The sequence below is a fragment of the Panthera leo genome, chromosome A1, assembly GCF_018350215.1.
Source record: "Panthera leo isolate Ple1 chromosome A1, P.leo_Ple1_pat1.1, whole genome shotgun sequence".
Classification (NCBI taxonomy): domain Eukaryota; kingdom Metazoa; phylum Chordata; class Mammalia; order Carnivora; family Felidae; genus Panthera; species Panthera leo.
Genome location: NC_056679.1, coordinates 143,843,663 through 143,861,718, shown reverse-complemented (window position 1 = coordinate 143,861,718; position 18,056 = coordinate 143,843,663). Strand labels below are relative to the sequence as shown.

At 44.4% G+C, this 18,056-nt stretch overlaps 1 protein-coding gene across 1 annotated transcript in view; it reads left to right on the top strand.

Moving 5' to 3' along the window:
- Positions 1 to 18,056, top strand: part of SERINC5 (serine incorporator 5) — a 102,747-nt gene that overhangs the window by 38,511 nt on the left and 46,180 nt on the right. Inside the window, exon 2 of the mRNA XM_042942211.1 lies at positions 3,685 to 3,852. Coding sequence (XP_042798145.1) covers positions 3,685 to 3,852 — 168 coding nt within the window. The remainder of the gene's footprint in view (positions 1 to 3,684; positions 3,853 to 18,056) is intronic.

Sequence of the window (18,056 nt, the reverse complement as noted above, 5' to 3'; positions counted from 1 at the left end):
CCCTTGCACAGCTACCACTAAAGGACAGCACGTGGCCCCATGCTGGCAGGAATTGAAATTTACCACTACCTCTGCCTTCTAGTAGTAGTGAGAGATGTGTACAAGTTTGGTGGGAAGCTGTTTTTGCACTTGGAGCCTGGAGAATGAGCGGCAAAATGTTGGTTGGGGGCTCTAAAACTTAAATAAATATTGCTTGTCAAAGTGGAATCAGTTGATTATCTCTCTGCTAACCCCCGGTGATTCATAGGGGGTTAAACCTAAAGCCTAAAACCTCCAAAGAGAAGGAAGGAAAGCAGGCTGTGACATTGTATGTGAAGTATTGTATATTACCAAAAGATGTGGAAATCCAAATTTAGTTAAAGGATAGAGAACGCTTTTTACCTGAATTAAAAAAAAAAGGGGGCGCCTGGGTGGCTCAGTCGGTTAAGCGTCCGACTTCGGCTCAGGTCATGATCTCACAGTTGGTGAGTTTGAGCCCCGCATCGGGCTCTGTGCTGACCGCTCAGAGCCTGGAGCCTGCTTCACATTCTGTGTCTCCCTCTCTCTCTGCCCCTTCCCTGCTCGTGCTGTGTCTCTCTCTGTCTCAAAAATAAATAAACATTAAAAAAAATTAAAAAAAAAAAAATGAACCTGGAGCGCCTGGGAGGCTCAGTCCTCCGACTTCGGCTTAGGTCACGATCTCACCAGTTGTGAGTTTGAGCCCGGTGTCAGGCTCTGCGCTGACAACTCAGAGCCTGGAGCCTGCTTCAGATTCTGTGTCTCCCTCTCTCTCTGCCCCTTCCCTGCTCACATTCTGTCTCTCTCTCAAAAATAAATAAACATAATAAAACCCAGTTTTATGCTTTAATGTTTTTCTTCTATTTCTTTGATGTTATAAGCCCTGCAGCATGCTTAGGAACACCTGGGTTCTGCTTTTCACAGCTTCAACAGCTTCAGTATTTGGGGAACTTCCCTACTGCTGCCCCCCCTCTCTCCACCGTTTATTAAGGGACAGTATTAGAATTATTGTAGTTAACAGAAGTCTCTGATGTCTTTCCTGCATTCTGCTAGGGCTCCCATATTTCCGAGTTGGGAAAACCAACTGAATGACAGTTGGTGTCAGGTCAAGATTTCTTTCTTTTTGCAGTTGGGACTTAGTTTAGACAAACCAAAGCCAACTTGGCTATCCAGAACTCTCAAGGAGTAAGTCCTTTTGAATGAAGGTTTTCCACATTGCTTAGGGATTTACATGCTCCTAAACTAAAGCAGTGGAAGTAAAACATGTGACCCTCTTTGGAATGGTTCTTGCGGCAGAAGTATCCTTCTTTGCCTTCCCAAGAGGAATGAAGGGGACGTGGTGAATGAGTTCTCACAGTGCCCTGTGAGCTATCCCCTGAATGCACAGGCCCCAAGCAAGTGCTGCTCACTTGCTCTAGTGGGAGGGCTCCAGTTGAAATGTTATGTGTGTGTATATATACACACAGATACACTCACACATGTATATGTATGTTTTAAAAAACATCATAGCACTATATAGAGTGAAAGTGAAATGAGAAAAGTTTGAAAAGTCAAATCCATACAATGATACATGACTTTAATGATAGGATAGGAGTATTCTAAGTAAGCAGTATGATTTTCATTTCACACTTTGCATGATCACATTTCTTTTGTTACTATTTGCCTTTGAATAATAACAAATAATATATAAAATAATTTATATAAATATGTATAATAAACATGATATAAATAGAATATATATATGTATATATATTTATATATACACATAAAATCCATTTATTTTCCCCCTTCTGTGGAGATAGTTTAAATGTTGATTGTACTATGGGAATGTTCTATCATGGGAAGGATTAACTGCTTTAAAAATATTTCTTTTGGGGCACCTGGGTGGCTCAGTCGGTTAAGTGGCCGACTTCGGCTCAGGTCATGATCTCACGGTCCATGAGTTCAAGCCCCGCGTCGGGCTCTGTGCTGACAGCTCAGAGCCTGGAGCCCGTTTCAAATTCTGTGTCTCCCTCTCTCTCTGACCCTCCCCTGCTCATGCTCTGTCTCTCTCTGTCTCAAAAATAAATAAACGTTAAAAAATAAAAATATTTCTTTTGGGGCACCTGGGTGGCTCAGTTGGTTAAGCGTCTGACTTCAGCTCAGGTCATGATCTTGCGATCTGTGGGTTCGAGCCTCGTGTCGGGTTCTGTGCTACAGCTCAGAGCCTGGAGCCTGCTTTGGATTCTGTGTCTCCCTCTTTCTGCTCCTCCCCTACTCGTGCTCTGTCTCTCTCTCAAAAATGAAACAAACATTAAAAAATTAAAAGAAAATAAAAGTATTTCCTTTCCCAAATAGAATAAATATCCTACTGCATTTGAATTTGAAATGCAGTCAGTAAGACTGGTTATTTAAGACCATAGAACTAAAAAAAGTTAGCAGGCAACGAAGGAGACAATTGGGAAAGAATTTGGGAGGCAAGGAGGAGGAAGGCAAGGCCCAGAGAAAAGGCAGCCCTGCCAGTGGGAGGACCCCATACAAGCAGTAGTGTTAGATTTCACCCGTGTGATCTGTTAGCGCCGCCTGAGTAGAGTAGCTTATCTTACAAAGCAGCCTAGTCTTAGGATGCCAGAAGAGTCTTGCGAGGAAGATGGTTTGGGAAGCAATGTAAGATGGAGAGAGCCCATTATAAGCGTGTGAAATGATGAAATACTACACAAAGTGCTCAAACAGTGGTGTTACTGGACAGAGAACCCGTTCTGAACTCTGGTTTGGCTGCTCGCCTCTCAAAAATCAATACTTGAGAGACAGGTGATGGTGGGAAAGGAGAGGTTGGCATTACTGAGGAAGCCAGCAGCCTCGGAAGATGGTGGACTAAGGTCCCAAAGATCATCTTCTCGTCCAGGCAAAGCCGGAGGGTTTTAAAGAGGAAAGTGTGAGACACTGGGGTTGGGGGTGGGCTACCTGGAGGAGAAGGTGGTGCCCAGGCATTTAGTCTGCATATGCCGACATGACCCTCATCAGGCTTGCGGGCACCAGCAGCAGCTATTTTCAGTCATCAGGACTTCTCTTCTGGGCAAGACTGGTCCTTCTCTCCTCAAGGCCAGTGGTCTGCAGATCTCAAGGAAAGTAAGTGAGTTTGGTTCACTCAGACCAAGGGAGTGCATAAGCTTAATGCTGGTTAAGCCCTAAGACCTATTGGAGTGGTGTTACAAAGGCAGTTTCCTGCAGTAAATGAAGTAAGATGTGATTATAGCCTCTTGTCTGATACCTATGATCTCTTCTCATTGGCAGATGAGATGTTTACAGTGTGATGCTTGTTTTCAAACCATTGCAGGGTCCTGAAGTGCCTTCCAAATCATCACCAAGAGATAGAATTTTTAGGTTTTAGACTTCTTCTCTTACTCCTTAGCTGATCCCTGAAATCTTTGTTTCCCCTCAGAGAATGATTATAGTGCTTCAGGTGAACTGTGACTTTTCTTTTTTAATGATTGGGCATCTCCCACGCCACAGTCCCTTCTTTTTATTAAAGACAATATCAGACCAATTCTGGTGAAAGCTTCATTTGCACACTAAACTGTTACTGCACGTTCTGTAGGCAAGATGGCTCAGAAGACTGATAGCCTGGGAGGTCGACCTGCAGCGGTCTGGGGTTAATGGGTCCGTAAATGAATGGCTCTAAGAGGATGTTTTGTGTTCCTTTCCTAGTTGGCCTGCTGCTGTGGGTCCGCTGGCTGCTCCCTCTGCTGTGACTGCTGCCCCAAGATCCGACAGTCCCGGAGCACCCGCTTCATGTATGCGTTGTACTTCATTCTGGTCGTCCTTCTCTGCTGCATCATGATGTCAAAAACTGTAGCTAATGAAATGAAGGAGCATGTAAGTCTGCCTCATCCTCCCTCCCTTCTTTTCTTTTCTTTTCTTTTCTTTTCTTTTCTTTTCTTTTCTTTTTCTTTTTCTTTTTCTTTTTCTTTTCTTTCTTTAATGCTTTGGATTTATTTATTTTGACAGAGAGATTTAGAGCATAAGCGGGGGAGGGGGGGGCAGAGAGAGAGGGAGAGAGAGAGAGAATCCCAAGCAGGCTCCATGCTGTCAGCACGGAGCCCGATGCCAGGCTCAAACCCACAAGCTGTGAGATCATGACCTGAACCGAAATCAAGAGTCGGACGCCTAACCGACTGAGCCACTCAGGCGCCGTGGCCTCTTTTGAACTCTTCTCATTTGATGATGATTGGTGAGGGTGTGTGGGAAAACTTTCCCTGTAAAGGATGGGGGCCCAGCCACGCTGGTGTGGGTAGAGGTATACTCATTATCTCCAGACCTTCCTGAAGCCTCTTCAGTGCTTTCCTGCCAAGCAAGGGAACCATTCAAAGTCTTGAACTTTAGCAGTAGAACAGATACAGTCTGTTCTTTGGTGTATTGTGTGTTCGGTCTATGCCTTGTTTATAACTGTTCCTCCTAGATGTACAGTCTTTTCTTGTAGACTTGGTACTTTTCCCTTGTTGTAAGGATGGCTTCCAGTGTCTCAAGTAGCAGCTGTTATAATAAACTCTATTTGGCCTACTTGGGAAGCCTGATAAAGCTTAGAAAATTCCACAGATGATGAGGAGTGGGCAGTAGGGCGATTTTTACTTTGCTGACATGTCATTTGTGGTTCGGGTGTCTCCAAGGGTGAGGAGTGGATTTTTAGACATTTCTTGGGCAATGTATGCAGAAGTAGGCCTGGTTTGTGATGCTGATGAAGCAGGGCGTTTTCCTGGACTTTCCCCATAGAAGGCATTTTAATCAGCCAGATGACAGGGGCACGTGTTGGGGTTTTTGAGGGAGCCCAGTAAATAACATTTCCCCTCTTAGTCTCTAAACAAATAGGCAAAAAAGACCGAAGTGTCAGTAGATAGATGCCAGACATCACCCTCTGTCCCTCATAAAGCTCATATGAGAGAGTATGGCTTGAATCTGCAGAGAAGTGGGCCTCTTAGTACTGAACCCTAAAACAAGTTAGACTTTTCCACTGAGGGAGCCTACCCAGGCGCCAGTCCCCCTAGGCTGGGCCATACTTCCCCTGCAGAGATACAATTTCCCGAGAAGAGTGGCAGGGGCACTCTTTGCCAGGGGCAGCTCTTGTCTAAGGGAAAGGGGGAGAGCAAAGGCTAGCTATCCAAATCCAATTTTCCTGGGGCCCAGCAGAATGAGGAGGGGGAGAAGGCTAGGGCCAGCACTCTGTTGGAACCCCACCACCGTGGAGACGCCATCACCAGGAACAACTCCCGAGCAAGTGTCTCTTTTCCCCAACCTCATGCTGAAGCTACAGGCTATCTTAACTATACTCTCAGTGTAATGCCCCCGATTTCGAATCCGAGAGACCACCAAGGAGCCGATACCGATGGAAACGCACGAGGGTTTATTTGCAAGCTCAGCTTGTGCCCAAGTATACCCGACACAGCGGAGCAGGGACTTGGACCCCTAGGTTAAGAGGTGTAGCAGTTTTATAGGGGCCAGTGGCCAATGAGATTGTAACACACACAGAAAGTTGCATAGTCATGTCGGTCCACACGCAGGTGGCCAATTGAATTACAATTTACCCTATAGTTTGAACTAGCCTATCACTCTGGTCGGAATTGGCACGCAAGTTTGGCGGGCAAAAGGTGGGGTTTAAGAATTGGTGTGCAAGTTTTGCGGGCAAAAGGTGGGGTTTACATTCTTTGGCGGTTAGGGGTTCCGCATTCCTATATGAGCCGGTTTCCAGTAAGGGTGTGCTCAGCGGCTTGACTAGGGTGGGGGAGTGTCTTAAGCAATAAGTAGGTCATGTGGGGGTTATACATGAGATGGTGGGTGTAGCACAAAATGGAGTTAGTCTTGCTCTGCTTGTCCAGGGGTAGGGGATTTTTGTTAAATTCCTTGGGTCCCACATCAAGAGATTCAGAACAACCATTTCCTTAGAAACACTCGACATATTCTTATCCATTAGGCTCTCTGAAGTTTTCTGTTGTGCATTACTTTTTTTTTTTAATTTTAATTTTTTATTTTTTAAAATTTACATCCAAATTAGTTAGCATATAGTGCAACAATGATTTCAGGAGTAGATTCCTTAATGCCCCTTGGCCATTTAGCCCATCCCTCCTCCCACAACCCCTCCAGTAACCCTCTGTTTGTTCTCCATATTTATGAGTCTCTTCTGTTTTGTCCCCCTCCCTGTTTTTATATTATTTTTGTTTCCCTTCCCTTATGTTCATCTGTTTTGTCTCTTAAAGTCCTCATATGAGTGAAATCATATGATTTTTGTCTTTCTCTGACTAATTTCATTTAGCATAATACCCTCTAATTCCATTAGTTGTAAATGGCAAGATTTCATTCTTTTTGATTGTCAAGTAATACTCCATTATATATATATATATATATATATATATATATATATATATACACACACACACACACACACACACACACATATATATATACATATACATATATATATACACACACACACCACGTCTTCTTTATCCATTCATCCATCGATGGACATTTGGGCTCTTTCCATACTTTGGCTATTGCTGATAGTGCTGCTATAAACATGGGGGTGCATGTGTCCCTTCGAAACAGCACACCTGTATCCCTTGGATAAATGCCTAGTAGTGCAATTGCTGGGTCATAGGGTTGTTCTATTTTTAGTTTTTTGAGGAACCTCCATACTGTGTTCCAGAGTGGCTGCACCAGCTTGCATTCCCATTGGGCATTGCTTTTATAATTGCGAATGTATGGTCTGGAATTTGGGGAAACTACTGTCAAAACCTGTGACACTGCACTTCTCCCCTGATTACTTTAATTTTTTTTTTAATGTTTATTTTTGAGAGAGAGAGAGAGAGAGAGAGCAAGGGAGGGTCAGGAGAGAGGGAAACACAGAATCCATAGCAGGTTCCAGGCTCGAGATGTCAGCACAGAGCCTGATGCGGGGCTCGAACTCATGAACCATGAGATCATGACCTGAGCCAAAGTCAGATGCTTAACCCCTGAGCCACCCAGCTGCTCCGTGCTTTAAACATTGGATGTCTCCTCAGTAAGGCACTGCAGTGGGAACTCTGGAACATTCAAACTTGTGAGAAATGGAGCTTATCATCCATCAGTCATCTGAGGCATAGAACAAGGGGGAAATTAGTCAGTGCCATATGAGAGGATGCATGAAGCACTTTGGAAATTTGGAGGTGGGGAGACCCAGAGCTAAGACTGCCTCGTTAGGCTACATCAGGCTGTACTGCACCTTAGTGGTAGTTAACCACCAATTGTCTTCCGCATACCATGGTTTGCTCTTGTATGTTTGTGGCAGGACGTTTGAGAGGAGGAAAACTGAAAGGGCATTTCATCTCCCTTTTATTACCTTTGTTTTTCAGGTAACTTCATATTCTCTTTGTAAATTCAGCAAGCATCGGTTTGAGGATCCATTGTGGTTGTGATAGGAATTCTCAGCGTGCGTCGGTTGTCTGTGGTGCATTTCCAGCCCTTAAGAAGTTTTCAGTCTTGGTAGAATTTAGCTTTGGATCCAAGAAACAAAACCTGAAAGTATACAAATGTGTAGTGGTGAACCCATGAGCAGCATTACTGGAGGTAGGGTTCATTTGGGAGCCACCGGTATACATTTTAGGACATGACTTTCTTTTTTTAAATTTAATTTTATTTTAGAGAGAGAGGGTACAAGTGGGTGAGAGGGGCAGAGAGAGAGAGAGAGAGAGAGAGAGAGAGAGAGAATCTTAAGCAGCTCCATGCTCATGAGATCATGACCTCAGCTGAAATCCAGAGTCAGATGCTCCACCAAGTGAGTCACTGAGGCCCCCCCTAGGATATAACTTTCATAATACTAATTTTAATATTTGATTGCCATCCAACTAACCTGCCCCATGAAATAGTCCCTGACAACTCCAGCTAGCATGTATGGTTTCTAAGTGTTGGTAGAACATTTAAGAAACAGAAAGCATTTCACTAAGGGAGTGGTATCACTAAGGGAGGCTTCATGGAAGTGACTTGTGTGAGAATAATGAGTACTTTAATTGCTAATATTTATTGGGTAATACCACGCATCAGGTTTTATTCTGAGCATTTTACCTGAATTATCTCGGTTCATCACTGCTGCACTCAGCTAAGCATTATTCCTGCCTTACATATGAGGAAACTGAGGCATTGCATCCTTTAAGTACCTTATCCGAGGTCTCCAGCTCTAAGGGGTACAGTTGGGATTTGAACCCAGGCTGAATGCGTTCTTAGTGATTGGCTGTGTAGGTTGACAGGAGGGAAGAGAACAAGGACGAGGCACGTGTAGAAGGACAGAGATGAGACATGGGGAGGTAAAATGACCTTGCGGGAATTTTATTGCCAAAGTTAGGCATTTGACCGTGGTCTGATGGCCAGTTGGAAGCTATTATCAATTCTTGAGTAAGAGTATGTCCTTGTCAAAACAGATGGATATTTAGGGAGGTGAGCCCAGCAGTTCTTTGTATGTACAGTGTGATTTGGGGTCATTGCAGAGGGAGGGACGGAGGAAGGGAGAGAGCGAGAGGGAGAAGGGGCCGCCCGGACACCTCACACTGGCTCTTGTAAATGTTTCTATGCCTGTCTCCTGAATGTACTTCTTTAAAAATGGTTTGGCTGGGCTTTCTGCATAAGGAATGAGGTCCCTGTGGGCGAAACCAATACTTTTCCATCTTTAGGGCTTCATAGTGGGCAGGCCAGCTGGTCACAAAGTCAGCTTGTTTGCAGCCTATAGAGTAGAGGCTGACCTCATCCTCAGGCGATGCTTGAGGGCGGGCGTTGAAAGGTCCCCTTGTGGGGACACACACTGGGCTTCTGCTGCAGTCCTTCCCCCGCTTTTGTTGGACTGTGGTAACGTTTGAGGATGTGACTGGAAGAGGAGAAAGCATGTGTGCTTGTAACTGCCCAGATGGGAGTGTATAATTGCCTCCCACCCGGTATTCTCACCTTTATGTGCAGGGGACGGGGGCTGCTGGGGTTAAGAACACGAGGGCAGCCTTCCTATTCAGTTGTTTTCAGTGTTTGCCTTGGTTTCAAAAGGTGGCCTGTGTTTAAAATTGAGCAAGAGGGAACTGCAGGGAGCCGCGGGGCCGCACTTATGCTGCCTTGTGTCACTAGGCAAACTCCTCTTTCCCGTGAGAACTTGGGCTCAGAGGAAACTGCTGTGCTGGTGGAGTGGGGCGTGACTTCTGTCTTCTCCTGGAGCATGGTTCCCATCTTAAATGGAGGAGCCATTTTACTGCAGGACATTCATGTCATTAGGCATGTAATTCAAGCAGGTATGGTCTTGAGATACTTGATGCCTAGGGGATTAAAAATCCATTTCAGAATGTAGGATGACCAAAAAAACCCCCACAAAACAACAACTCCCAAATGGGGAGGGTAGCTATTTTGAGAGAGATTTAAGTCTGCCGACCTGCACCACTAAATCAAGATGGAACTTCTCTGGAAGCAAATAATGACACTTTGAGGTTTTGACCCCCCTGTAATCTGCACTGGCTCCCCCCCCCCCATTTTTTTTTTTTTTTTTTTACATTTATTTATTTTTGAGAGACAGAGAGCACAAGCAGGGGAGGGGCAGAGAGAGAGGGAGACACAGAATCCAAAGCAGGCTCAAGGCTCTGAGCTGTCAGCATAGAGCCTGATGTGGGGCTCAAACCCATGAACCATGAGATCATGACCTGAGCCGAAGTCGGACGCTTAACCGACTAAGCCACCCAGGTGCCCCTCCCCCCACCTTCAATAAATGTTTATTCACTTTTGAGAAAGTGTGAGCAGAGGAGGGGCAGTGAATGGGGGACAGAGGATCTGAAGCAGGCTCTGTGATCATCACCTGAGCCGAAGTTGTACGCTTAACTAACTGAGCCAGCCTCCCAGGTGCCTAGGTGCCTCTGCTGTTTTTTTTCTTTCTTTCTTTCTTTCTTTCTTTCTTTCTTTCTTTCTTTCTTTCTTTCTTTCTTTTTTTTTTTTTTTTTAATTTTTAAAAGTTCTTTTTTTTCCCTTAATTTGAAAGAGAGAAAGAGAGAGAGCGCATGCAAGCAGGGGATGGGGCAGAGGCAGAGGGAGAGAGAGAATCTCAAGCAGGCTCTACATTCAGTATGGGGACCAATGTGGGGCTAGATCCCATGACCCTGGGATCATGACATGAGCTGAAATCAAGAGATGCTCGGTCTGCTAAGCCACCCAGGCGCCTCTGCACTGGCATTTTGAGAGGGACAAGAAAGAGAGGTTCTTGTTTCCTGTGGAGGAGGGGCCTCTGAAACCAAACGTACATTGGAGAAGGAAGGACAGGTGATTGATATGGCCCTCAGGCCTTCTTCCCTCTGAGCTCAGTGAGCCAGGCCAAGTAGGAAGAGCCCTAAATGCACCTGACCAGAAACTTCTTAGGTCCTTTCCTTCACTCCCATCTTATGTTATCACCACACTGCTCTAATCCTTGAGATGGGTGGTAGGTCAGTACCTGAGATGGCTGGACCTTTGCATTTTTTTTTCTTCACAACCAAAACACATCTTCCACATTGTGGAAGACTGGTTTTTGTGCTGTATGTTTGTTTTAAATTTAAATTTTGAAGAATTAGTTTGTGTATCGAGAGGAAAGGCTACTAAGATCTTTTGTTTTTGATAGCAGCCTTTTTTTTGTTCCTTCATTTGTTTTTTTATTTGTTAATTAAATAATTAATTAAAGTAAACTCCATGTTTAACATGGGGCTCAAATTCATGACCCCAAGTTCAAGAATCGTGTCCTCTTCCAACCGAGACAGCCAGGCGCCCCCCTTCATTTGTTTTCCAAGACATTCTGCTTTGTTTGTAATCTTACTTTTGGAAACATGTTTTACTTTTTGCGGTATTTTCTCCTCATGGGTTTAGGTCCATTTTCCTTTAAGGGAGTAATAATGCAGAAAACTGCAGTCCTCCTGTCATTGGTTATTCTTGCCCTGGATGAAAAGAGCTTTTTGTCTATTCAACACAGGGTAATAATGCTACAGGGTAGAGTGGGCTTTAAAAGAACTGTGGACCAGGTCTAATAGGATCGTGAGCAGGACTCTTGGCTGCAGTTTCCTCAGTGTCTTAAAAGCAATTCCTAAACTCCATTCTCTCCCTGAACTTGGTGAAAGTTAGCCAGTCTGACGTTAGAACCCTGCCCTCGCCATCAGCCAGTGCCACTCCCAGAGACTGCAAGTGAGTCTGGCCAGTGGTTATTATCGTTGTTGGTGTTGTTATTTTAAAATTTATATTTGGCTCCTTCAGAGAGGGCGAGCATGCCGTAGCTCATCGTAGGTCCCAACACAGGTTGTTTGCTTACAGTGTCTCACACATTTACCTTTACCCCTTGCCCCGAAGAAAGGCATTTGGATTTGCCACTCCTGAAACAGCTTAAACTCTTGAGAAAAAGCTGTAAGTATGAGAGTGGACACCAGGCTTCTCTTCACCCACCTCTGTTACGGTGAGCAATAGGGAAGTTGCTGAGTGGAGTGTGCTAGAGCGGTCTGTGCACGTCTACACCCGTAGCCCCGGGCTGAGATCCAAGGAACCCTTCTCCACCGGAACTAGTCTACCCCTTGCTTACTGCAATCAGGCATTTTTATCCAAGTAACTATTTAGAATTTTTCTTGATCCCTTTGGTCCACTGGGCTCAATGGACCACTCCATTTCTGGACTAATGTGTGGTGGAGGTGGGACACTGAGTTGGGTCTAAACCAGGCCCTTTCTTTCCCAACTAATAATCATCACTACCCGCCCCCCCCCCCCCCCCCGCACCCCACCACCACTTTTAAGATCTTAACTACATACTGTAATTACAATTTCTACATTTATTGTGAAGTCCAAAATGCACCAGGTAACAGGAAAGGAGGTGGATGTTAAGGCTGCTAACTGTGGATTTAGGCTCTTTGAACAAAGGTAACAAGATAGGCTTAAAGAATTTTTCTCTATTCAGAAAATTCTGTCTCACGACACATTCCCTAGTGTATGCTATATAATTTTTTTTGATCTGTATTTTTCAGTAATTTTCACTGTTCTTATTATCTTAGAAGGAGGAAGGAGAAGGAGATGTGGTAGCAGGAAATTTATGTATATTACCAGCATTAATATAAAATTATGTGGAAGTAGATGAAAGCAAAATAGTTAAAGAATTATTTTAAGCCAGGGGCGCCTGGGTGGCTCAGTCGATTAAGCGTCTGACTCTTGATCTTGGCTCAGGTCATGATCTTAGGGTTCATAAGTGTGAGCCTTGCATTGGGCTCTGGGCTGACAGCATGGAGCCTGCTTGGGATTCTCTCTCTCTCCCTCTTTGTCTGCCCTGCCCCCGCTCAGGTGCACAACATACATGTGTGCTGTTTTTCTCTCAAAATAAATGAACTTAAAAAAAAGAAACGATTATTTGTAGCCAGTTTAGTGCCAAGGCCACATCCAAATCTTGTAGTATCCATCATCCAGAACAAAGCGGTCAACTCCTCCTTGCCTAAGCCTGAGACACGGTCCTCTGCCCTTCTCATCTGCTGCCTTTCCCCTTTCCCTGGGGCAGCTCATTCATTTCTAGCTTTGGTTGTACCTGTATGGATTATCTGCTAGTTAGGGCATGCTCTTCTCAGGGCTGTGCTGGGGACCCTGGGAGTTGCCTTCCCCTTCTTTTTTCCAGATCTAGTGCTGACCACGTACTTAACCACAGACAGGTCATAAAAGTATTGGGTTTCCACTGTGCATTCCAGTCAGTTCTGATTCACCTCTACCATGCTCCTTGATGTCACATTCCAGTTGTGTTATTTGGATTTGGATTGTTCCTGAATGTCCCCAGCTTCACACGTTCACTTCCTTTTGACATCTTTCTCCAGGTGGCTAAATCCCATGAATGACTGCTTGCCATTTGTATTTCTCCCAGATGACACCCCATTTCCAAATCCTGTTCTCACCACAGTGTACAGATGAGCTTTCTAAGGAAAACTACTTTCCTTAGAAACAACTTTGAGTTCAGAAGGCTTTTTACAAGTACATGCTTTAGTCCATTGACATTTAACAATACTTCGGTAGTTCCTAGTGTTGACAGAGTTCTGATGCAATATGTTTGAGGCTCTGAAATTTGGTAGATGAGCACTTTACTTTTATTTTTTTTTTTTTTTTTTTTTTTTTTTTTTTTTAATTTTTTTTTTCAACGTTTTTTATTTATTATTTTTGGGACAGAGAGAGACAGAGCATGAACGGGGGAGGGGCAGAGAGAGAGGGAGACACAGAATCGGAAACAGGCTCCAGGCTCCGAGCCATCAGCCCAGAGCCTGACGCGGGGCTCGAACTCACGGACCGCGAGATCGTGACCTGGCTGAAGTCGGACGCTTAACCGACTGCGCCACCCAGGCGCCCCAATTTTTTTAACCTGTAGTATGAAGAGGAATGTGAAGGCATTAGAGTTGGTATTGTTGGTGGGAAAGCCCTCCCTGTGGTAGTCACAGGTGATTTAAAAAGAAAGAAAGAAAGAAAAAAAAAAAAAGAAACACTGAAACACAGTTTCTAGGCAAAGGATCTAGTTAAACAGATAAATGGAAAAAAGATCCAGCTTACATTTATGATGTGTTCTACTTTGTGAAGAGACAGCAAGTATCCTATGGTTATGATATGATAAGGGTTATGCAGGGAAAATTATTATCTCTTTTAGAATATGATTTAAATGATAAGTTAGAAGGTATTTTGGAGTTTTTGTTGTTGTTGCTTTTAAAGGTTTTTATTTTTGAGTAATCTCTCTCTACACCCAGTGTGAAGCTCCAACCCCCCAAACCCAAGATCCAGAGTCACATGCTCCACCAACAAAGCCAGCGAGGTGCCCCAAAGGTTAGAAGTTTTAAAATGGGAGAATCTTACATCTTAATCCTAACCAGACCCCTCTTTTGCCAGGTGAATGGGTGGGGCCCCGGGAAGTGGCTTGTCCAAAGCTGTGACCCCAGGTGGAGCTGAGACTAGAACCCAGGAGTGCTGGTCTCCTGCCTGCCTGGCCAGTGCCTTTTTCTGCACCGCTGGGTCTGGTCGTCACTTAGATGGTGACGGAAGTATAACAGGGAAGGCCTTCGCAAACTTCTTCCTCCTGACTGCTAATCTTTTTTCTGTAGCCAGTGGAGGAGGAGGATTCCTTCTGGAAACTACCATCTTTAGCAGCTTTCTTAGCTTATCTCCCCCACCTGCTTCCTTCCTGTTGTGAGGGCCAAAAGCTGGGCTCAAGAGACGACTTGTTGGTCTGAAGTAGAAAATAGGAGCAGTCACAAATCTAGTATTTATTTATCCAGTGGCTTTGCATGGAAAATAGAAACTGCCTTCAAGTTGTGTGTGCTGTAATTATATTTTAGAAGTAAGCAAACAGCAATGAAAAATATTCCAGTTTGATCCAAAACATTGAGTGGTTTGTCCCAGCATAGAATGGCAGGGATTCACACCGAAGCTGGAAAATCTGGCTCTTATTTTGATTTTGATGTTTACCAGCTGAATGTTAAGAAAACTGTGTACCTGAGACCTGGCAGGTGTTATTATGGAGCGTTAGAGCTCTGTAGAGTAGAACTCCCCATTCTTAGCTGGCATTTTATGTTTTTGTGTTAGAACAAGAGTCACATTAGCAGAAAAATAATAGTAATTGCTGACCTGACCCAGTTCTTTGATTCTGGAGTTTGTTCTTTTTGTTTTGTTTTTGTTTTTGTTTTTAAATTCAGCTGGGATAGACTGCTTCTCAGAAGTTGTCTTTCTGAACAGCAGCTGAGTTCATTGTACTGTTGTGCCTTGCATGTACCAAGTTTATGAATGAGTATGTTTCTCAGCTTAAAGGTGGATTTGGGTCATCAAACCCCAAGTCCTTTGTGAGGACACCGTGGGAAAATTCTCACTGTGCCCTAATGAAAATTTTCCTGTGGGGAGCTGGTAGTGAGGTTCCACCTCTTAAATGCTCTGGGTCCCTTCCCTTCCAAGGGGGAGGGACTTTGGGGACACATGTTTCCAAACAGTTTTATCCCATCCAGACCTAACAACATGTGGGAGAAAACAGAGTCCCTGCAACCCTCCCATCCCTCACCCCTCCCCTCCCTCAGGCCTCACCCTTCTGCACACAAGTGAATTCCGAATTCCAGGGGGAAAATGATGGTGGGAAATAGTTCTGTACTACAAGCAGTCATTTGAACTAATGGATACCCTGCTGAGAGTCTTTTTTTTTTTCCAGTCTGAACCAAGGGCAGAGAGGTTTGATCCTTGTCCAGTAATAATGAGCTTGCCCGGAGCCAGAGAAAAAGAAACAATAGTTATTGTCCTTAGACCTGCGGGTCTGTTACCTAGAAACTTTGGGGGAGGGGCATCAGGTGTTAAGAGGATCTCTGTTTCAGGGTGGATCTGGCTATGGGAAGTGAAGAATGATAGGATGTGAGAACTCAAGTTTTCCTGCCCCCTTTCTCTGTCATCCTCAAAAGCATCTCTTCAGCAGCTGTCTGCCAACGGGACCTTGGAGCGCTCCGCAGATAAATAGGGCAGACAAGAGCTTACAGTTGGAAATGAACAGTTCTGTCATTATAAAAATGGGCCCGAGGGAGCAGACAAATGGCACAACACAGAGGGAACTAGGAGTGGGTAGCCTCAAAATACTACATAAATATTGTGAATAGTTGAGTCTTGATGCTCTTCAGAATTTAACTGGGTGATCATGTTACTTGGTTACACCGTAATCTGAGTTCGTGCTTGAAAAAGTCTTTTAAGTCCTATAATTCCTTCTTTCCTCCTGTCTTTCCTTCTTTACTATGTAGATGCCAAGCACTGTGCAAAGTGCAGGAGATGTAAGTATGAGTAATAGGGTTGTTGTCCTTAGAGAACCAGACCTCAGGTCGGGGAGAAAGAGACCAGTTTGGTGAGTGTATGCAGAAGGAACCCCTTGATGTGAGAGAGGCCGTATGCACGTGGGTGTGTTTGAAAGCTCCAAGTACGAGAACTCCATTAGCGACTTGGAGACCTTGCTGTCAGCTTAGCCATCATTTCTATTGACCTTTGGGGTCACATTAGCACTCAGGAATGTTTTCTCTGCGTCTTTGGACACAGCGAAGCTAAGGTGAGGTGGGAGGTTTGTAATGGAATGGAGCGTGTTGACCTCTAAAGCAGCCTTGAGCTTAATCACTAGGGGGTCAGGCATTTTGGGGCTGTGGTTTTTACATTTCAGTGAGACTGTTTCTACAGTTTTAAAATAAGTCTAAAATTATCTTCTGAAATGTCGGCTTTCATCAGTGTGGGTTTTATTTTTGGTTGCACATGGCGTGTTTGCATAACAGATGTGAGGACTTTTTTCTGTTAGAGCTGTTGAGGGCTTCTGGCCTGCAGAGAGGAGCATTGGAACTCCCAGGCATGTCCTCCCCCCATCTCCTCCACCACCCAGCAGATAAATTAAAACACTTAATGTACTGCTCTAAAAATGGCATATAGGAGATGTACAGCTGAATTCATTTAAAGCACAAGTTCCATTTTGGGACAGCAGTGCTCTAAAGGAGGGAAAGAATCTCCGTGGAGGTGAGAAGGCAGGGCGGAGTCCTGGACACTCAGAAAATCCTCCAAATGGACCTCTCTGTTCTCTGCTGGTCCTTTGGCTTTTGATCTGTAGAGTAAGTCATCACCACTTGTCATTTGCCTTTGAGATGTTAATTTTATTCACCCTTGCTAACTCCTCAGCTGTTATTTCTCGTAGTCTAGGCTGTTAACTTTTCCTGTGGAGAGTCAGCTAGAAAACATTCTTTGCTCTGACGGCTTTTTGGCCTGTAGCAACTACTCAAACCCTGCCATTGTAGGGCAAAAGCACCCAAACAATGTACCAACAAAGGAGCATGGCTGTGTTCCAATAAAACTTTATTTGCACAAACAGAAGCTAGCTGAATTTGACCCATAGGCTGTGAGTGTTTGATTCTTGTGTTTGTGGCTCTATGCTTGTCATAGGCAGTTAATTCTCTCCTCTCTGGGGGGAGAACTTCAGTGGCTTAAACTTTGTGTTGAAGACACCAGAGTCCTGAAGTTGCAGATAACTGGGATGGGTCAACCACATGTTGTGTCAACGAGACAAGAATAATGTGCCAATAAATTTAGTGTGACACGTTTAACAGTCTGTCTTATTCTATGTGGCCTTTTGAAATAAATGGTAAATGATTAAAAAGAAAAGAAAACTTACATTTTTTTTTTTTATATAGCCAAACCAAGCATTTTGGTGGTCAGCAAGAAGTGGGGATGGAGAAAATGAGATTGTGGGTCCCCTGTTGCTGGGGACACCCCATTCCAGGTCCAATAAATGGCAAAATGGGAAAGATGCTGGGTCAGAAACCTGAGTGTCTGACATGTCCTGGTCCTCAGTACGAGGACTGGGGACCAGGATCTCTCAGAAACTTGAGGTCCTGTGTATGGTAGAGTCCGATCTTTTGGGGATTTAAGATTCTCATGTCCCACTTAAGGCAAAAATCATGCATGAGCAGTGAAAATTAACCATGAAAATGCTTGAAATACCCATAAAGGAGAGCACACGTGGTTCTGTGTGTACAGCATTTCACTAGAAAGTTAGCTTCTTGTCAGCATGGATTTTATTATTATTATTATTGTTGTTGTTGTTGTTGTTGTTTATTTATTTTGAGAGGACAGAGACAGCACAAGTGTGAGAGGAACAGAGAGAGAATCCCAAGTGTGCTCTGCACTGTTATTGCAGAGCCCAATGCCGGGCTTGAGCCCATGAAGCTGTGAGATCATGACCTGAGCCGAAACCAAGAGTTGGATGCTTAACTCACCGAGCTGCCCAGGCACCCCAGCATGGATTTTTTAAACCCATTTTTTTTTTTAACGTTTATTTATTTTTGAGACAGAGACAGAGCATGAACAGGGGAGGGGCAGAGAGAGAGGGAGACACAGAATCTGAAACAGGCTCCAGGCTCTGAGCTGTCAGCACAGAGCCCGACGCGGGGCTCGAACTCACAGACCGTGAGATCATGACCTGAGCCGAAGTCGGACACTTAACCGACCAAGCCACCCAGGCGCCCCTAAACCCATTTTATTCACTGCTTGTATCCCTATAACCTAGCACAATACCTGCA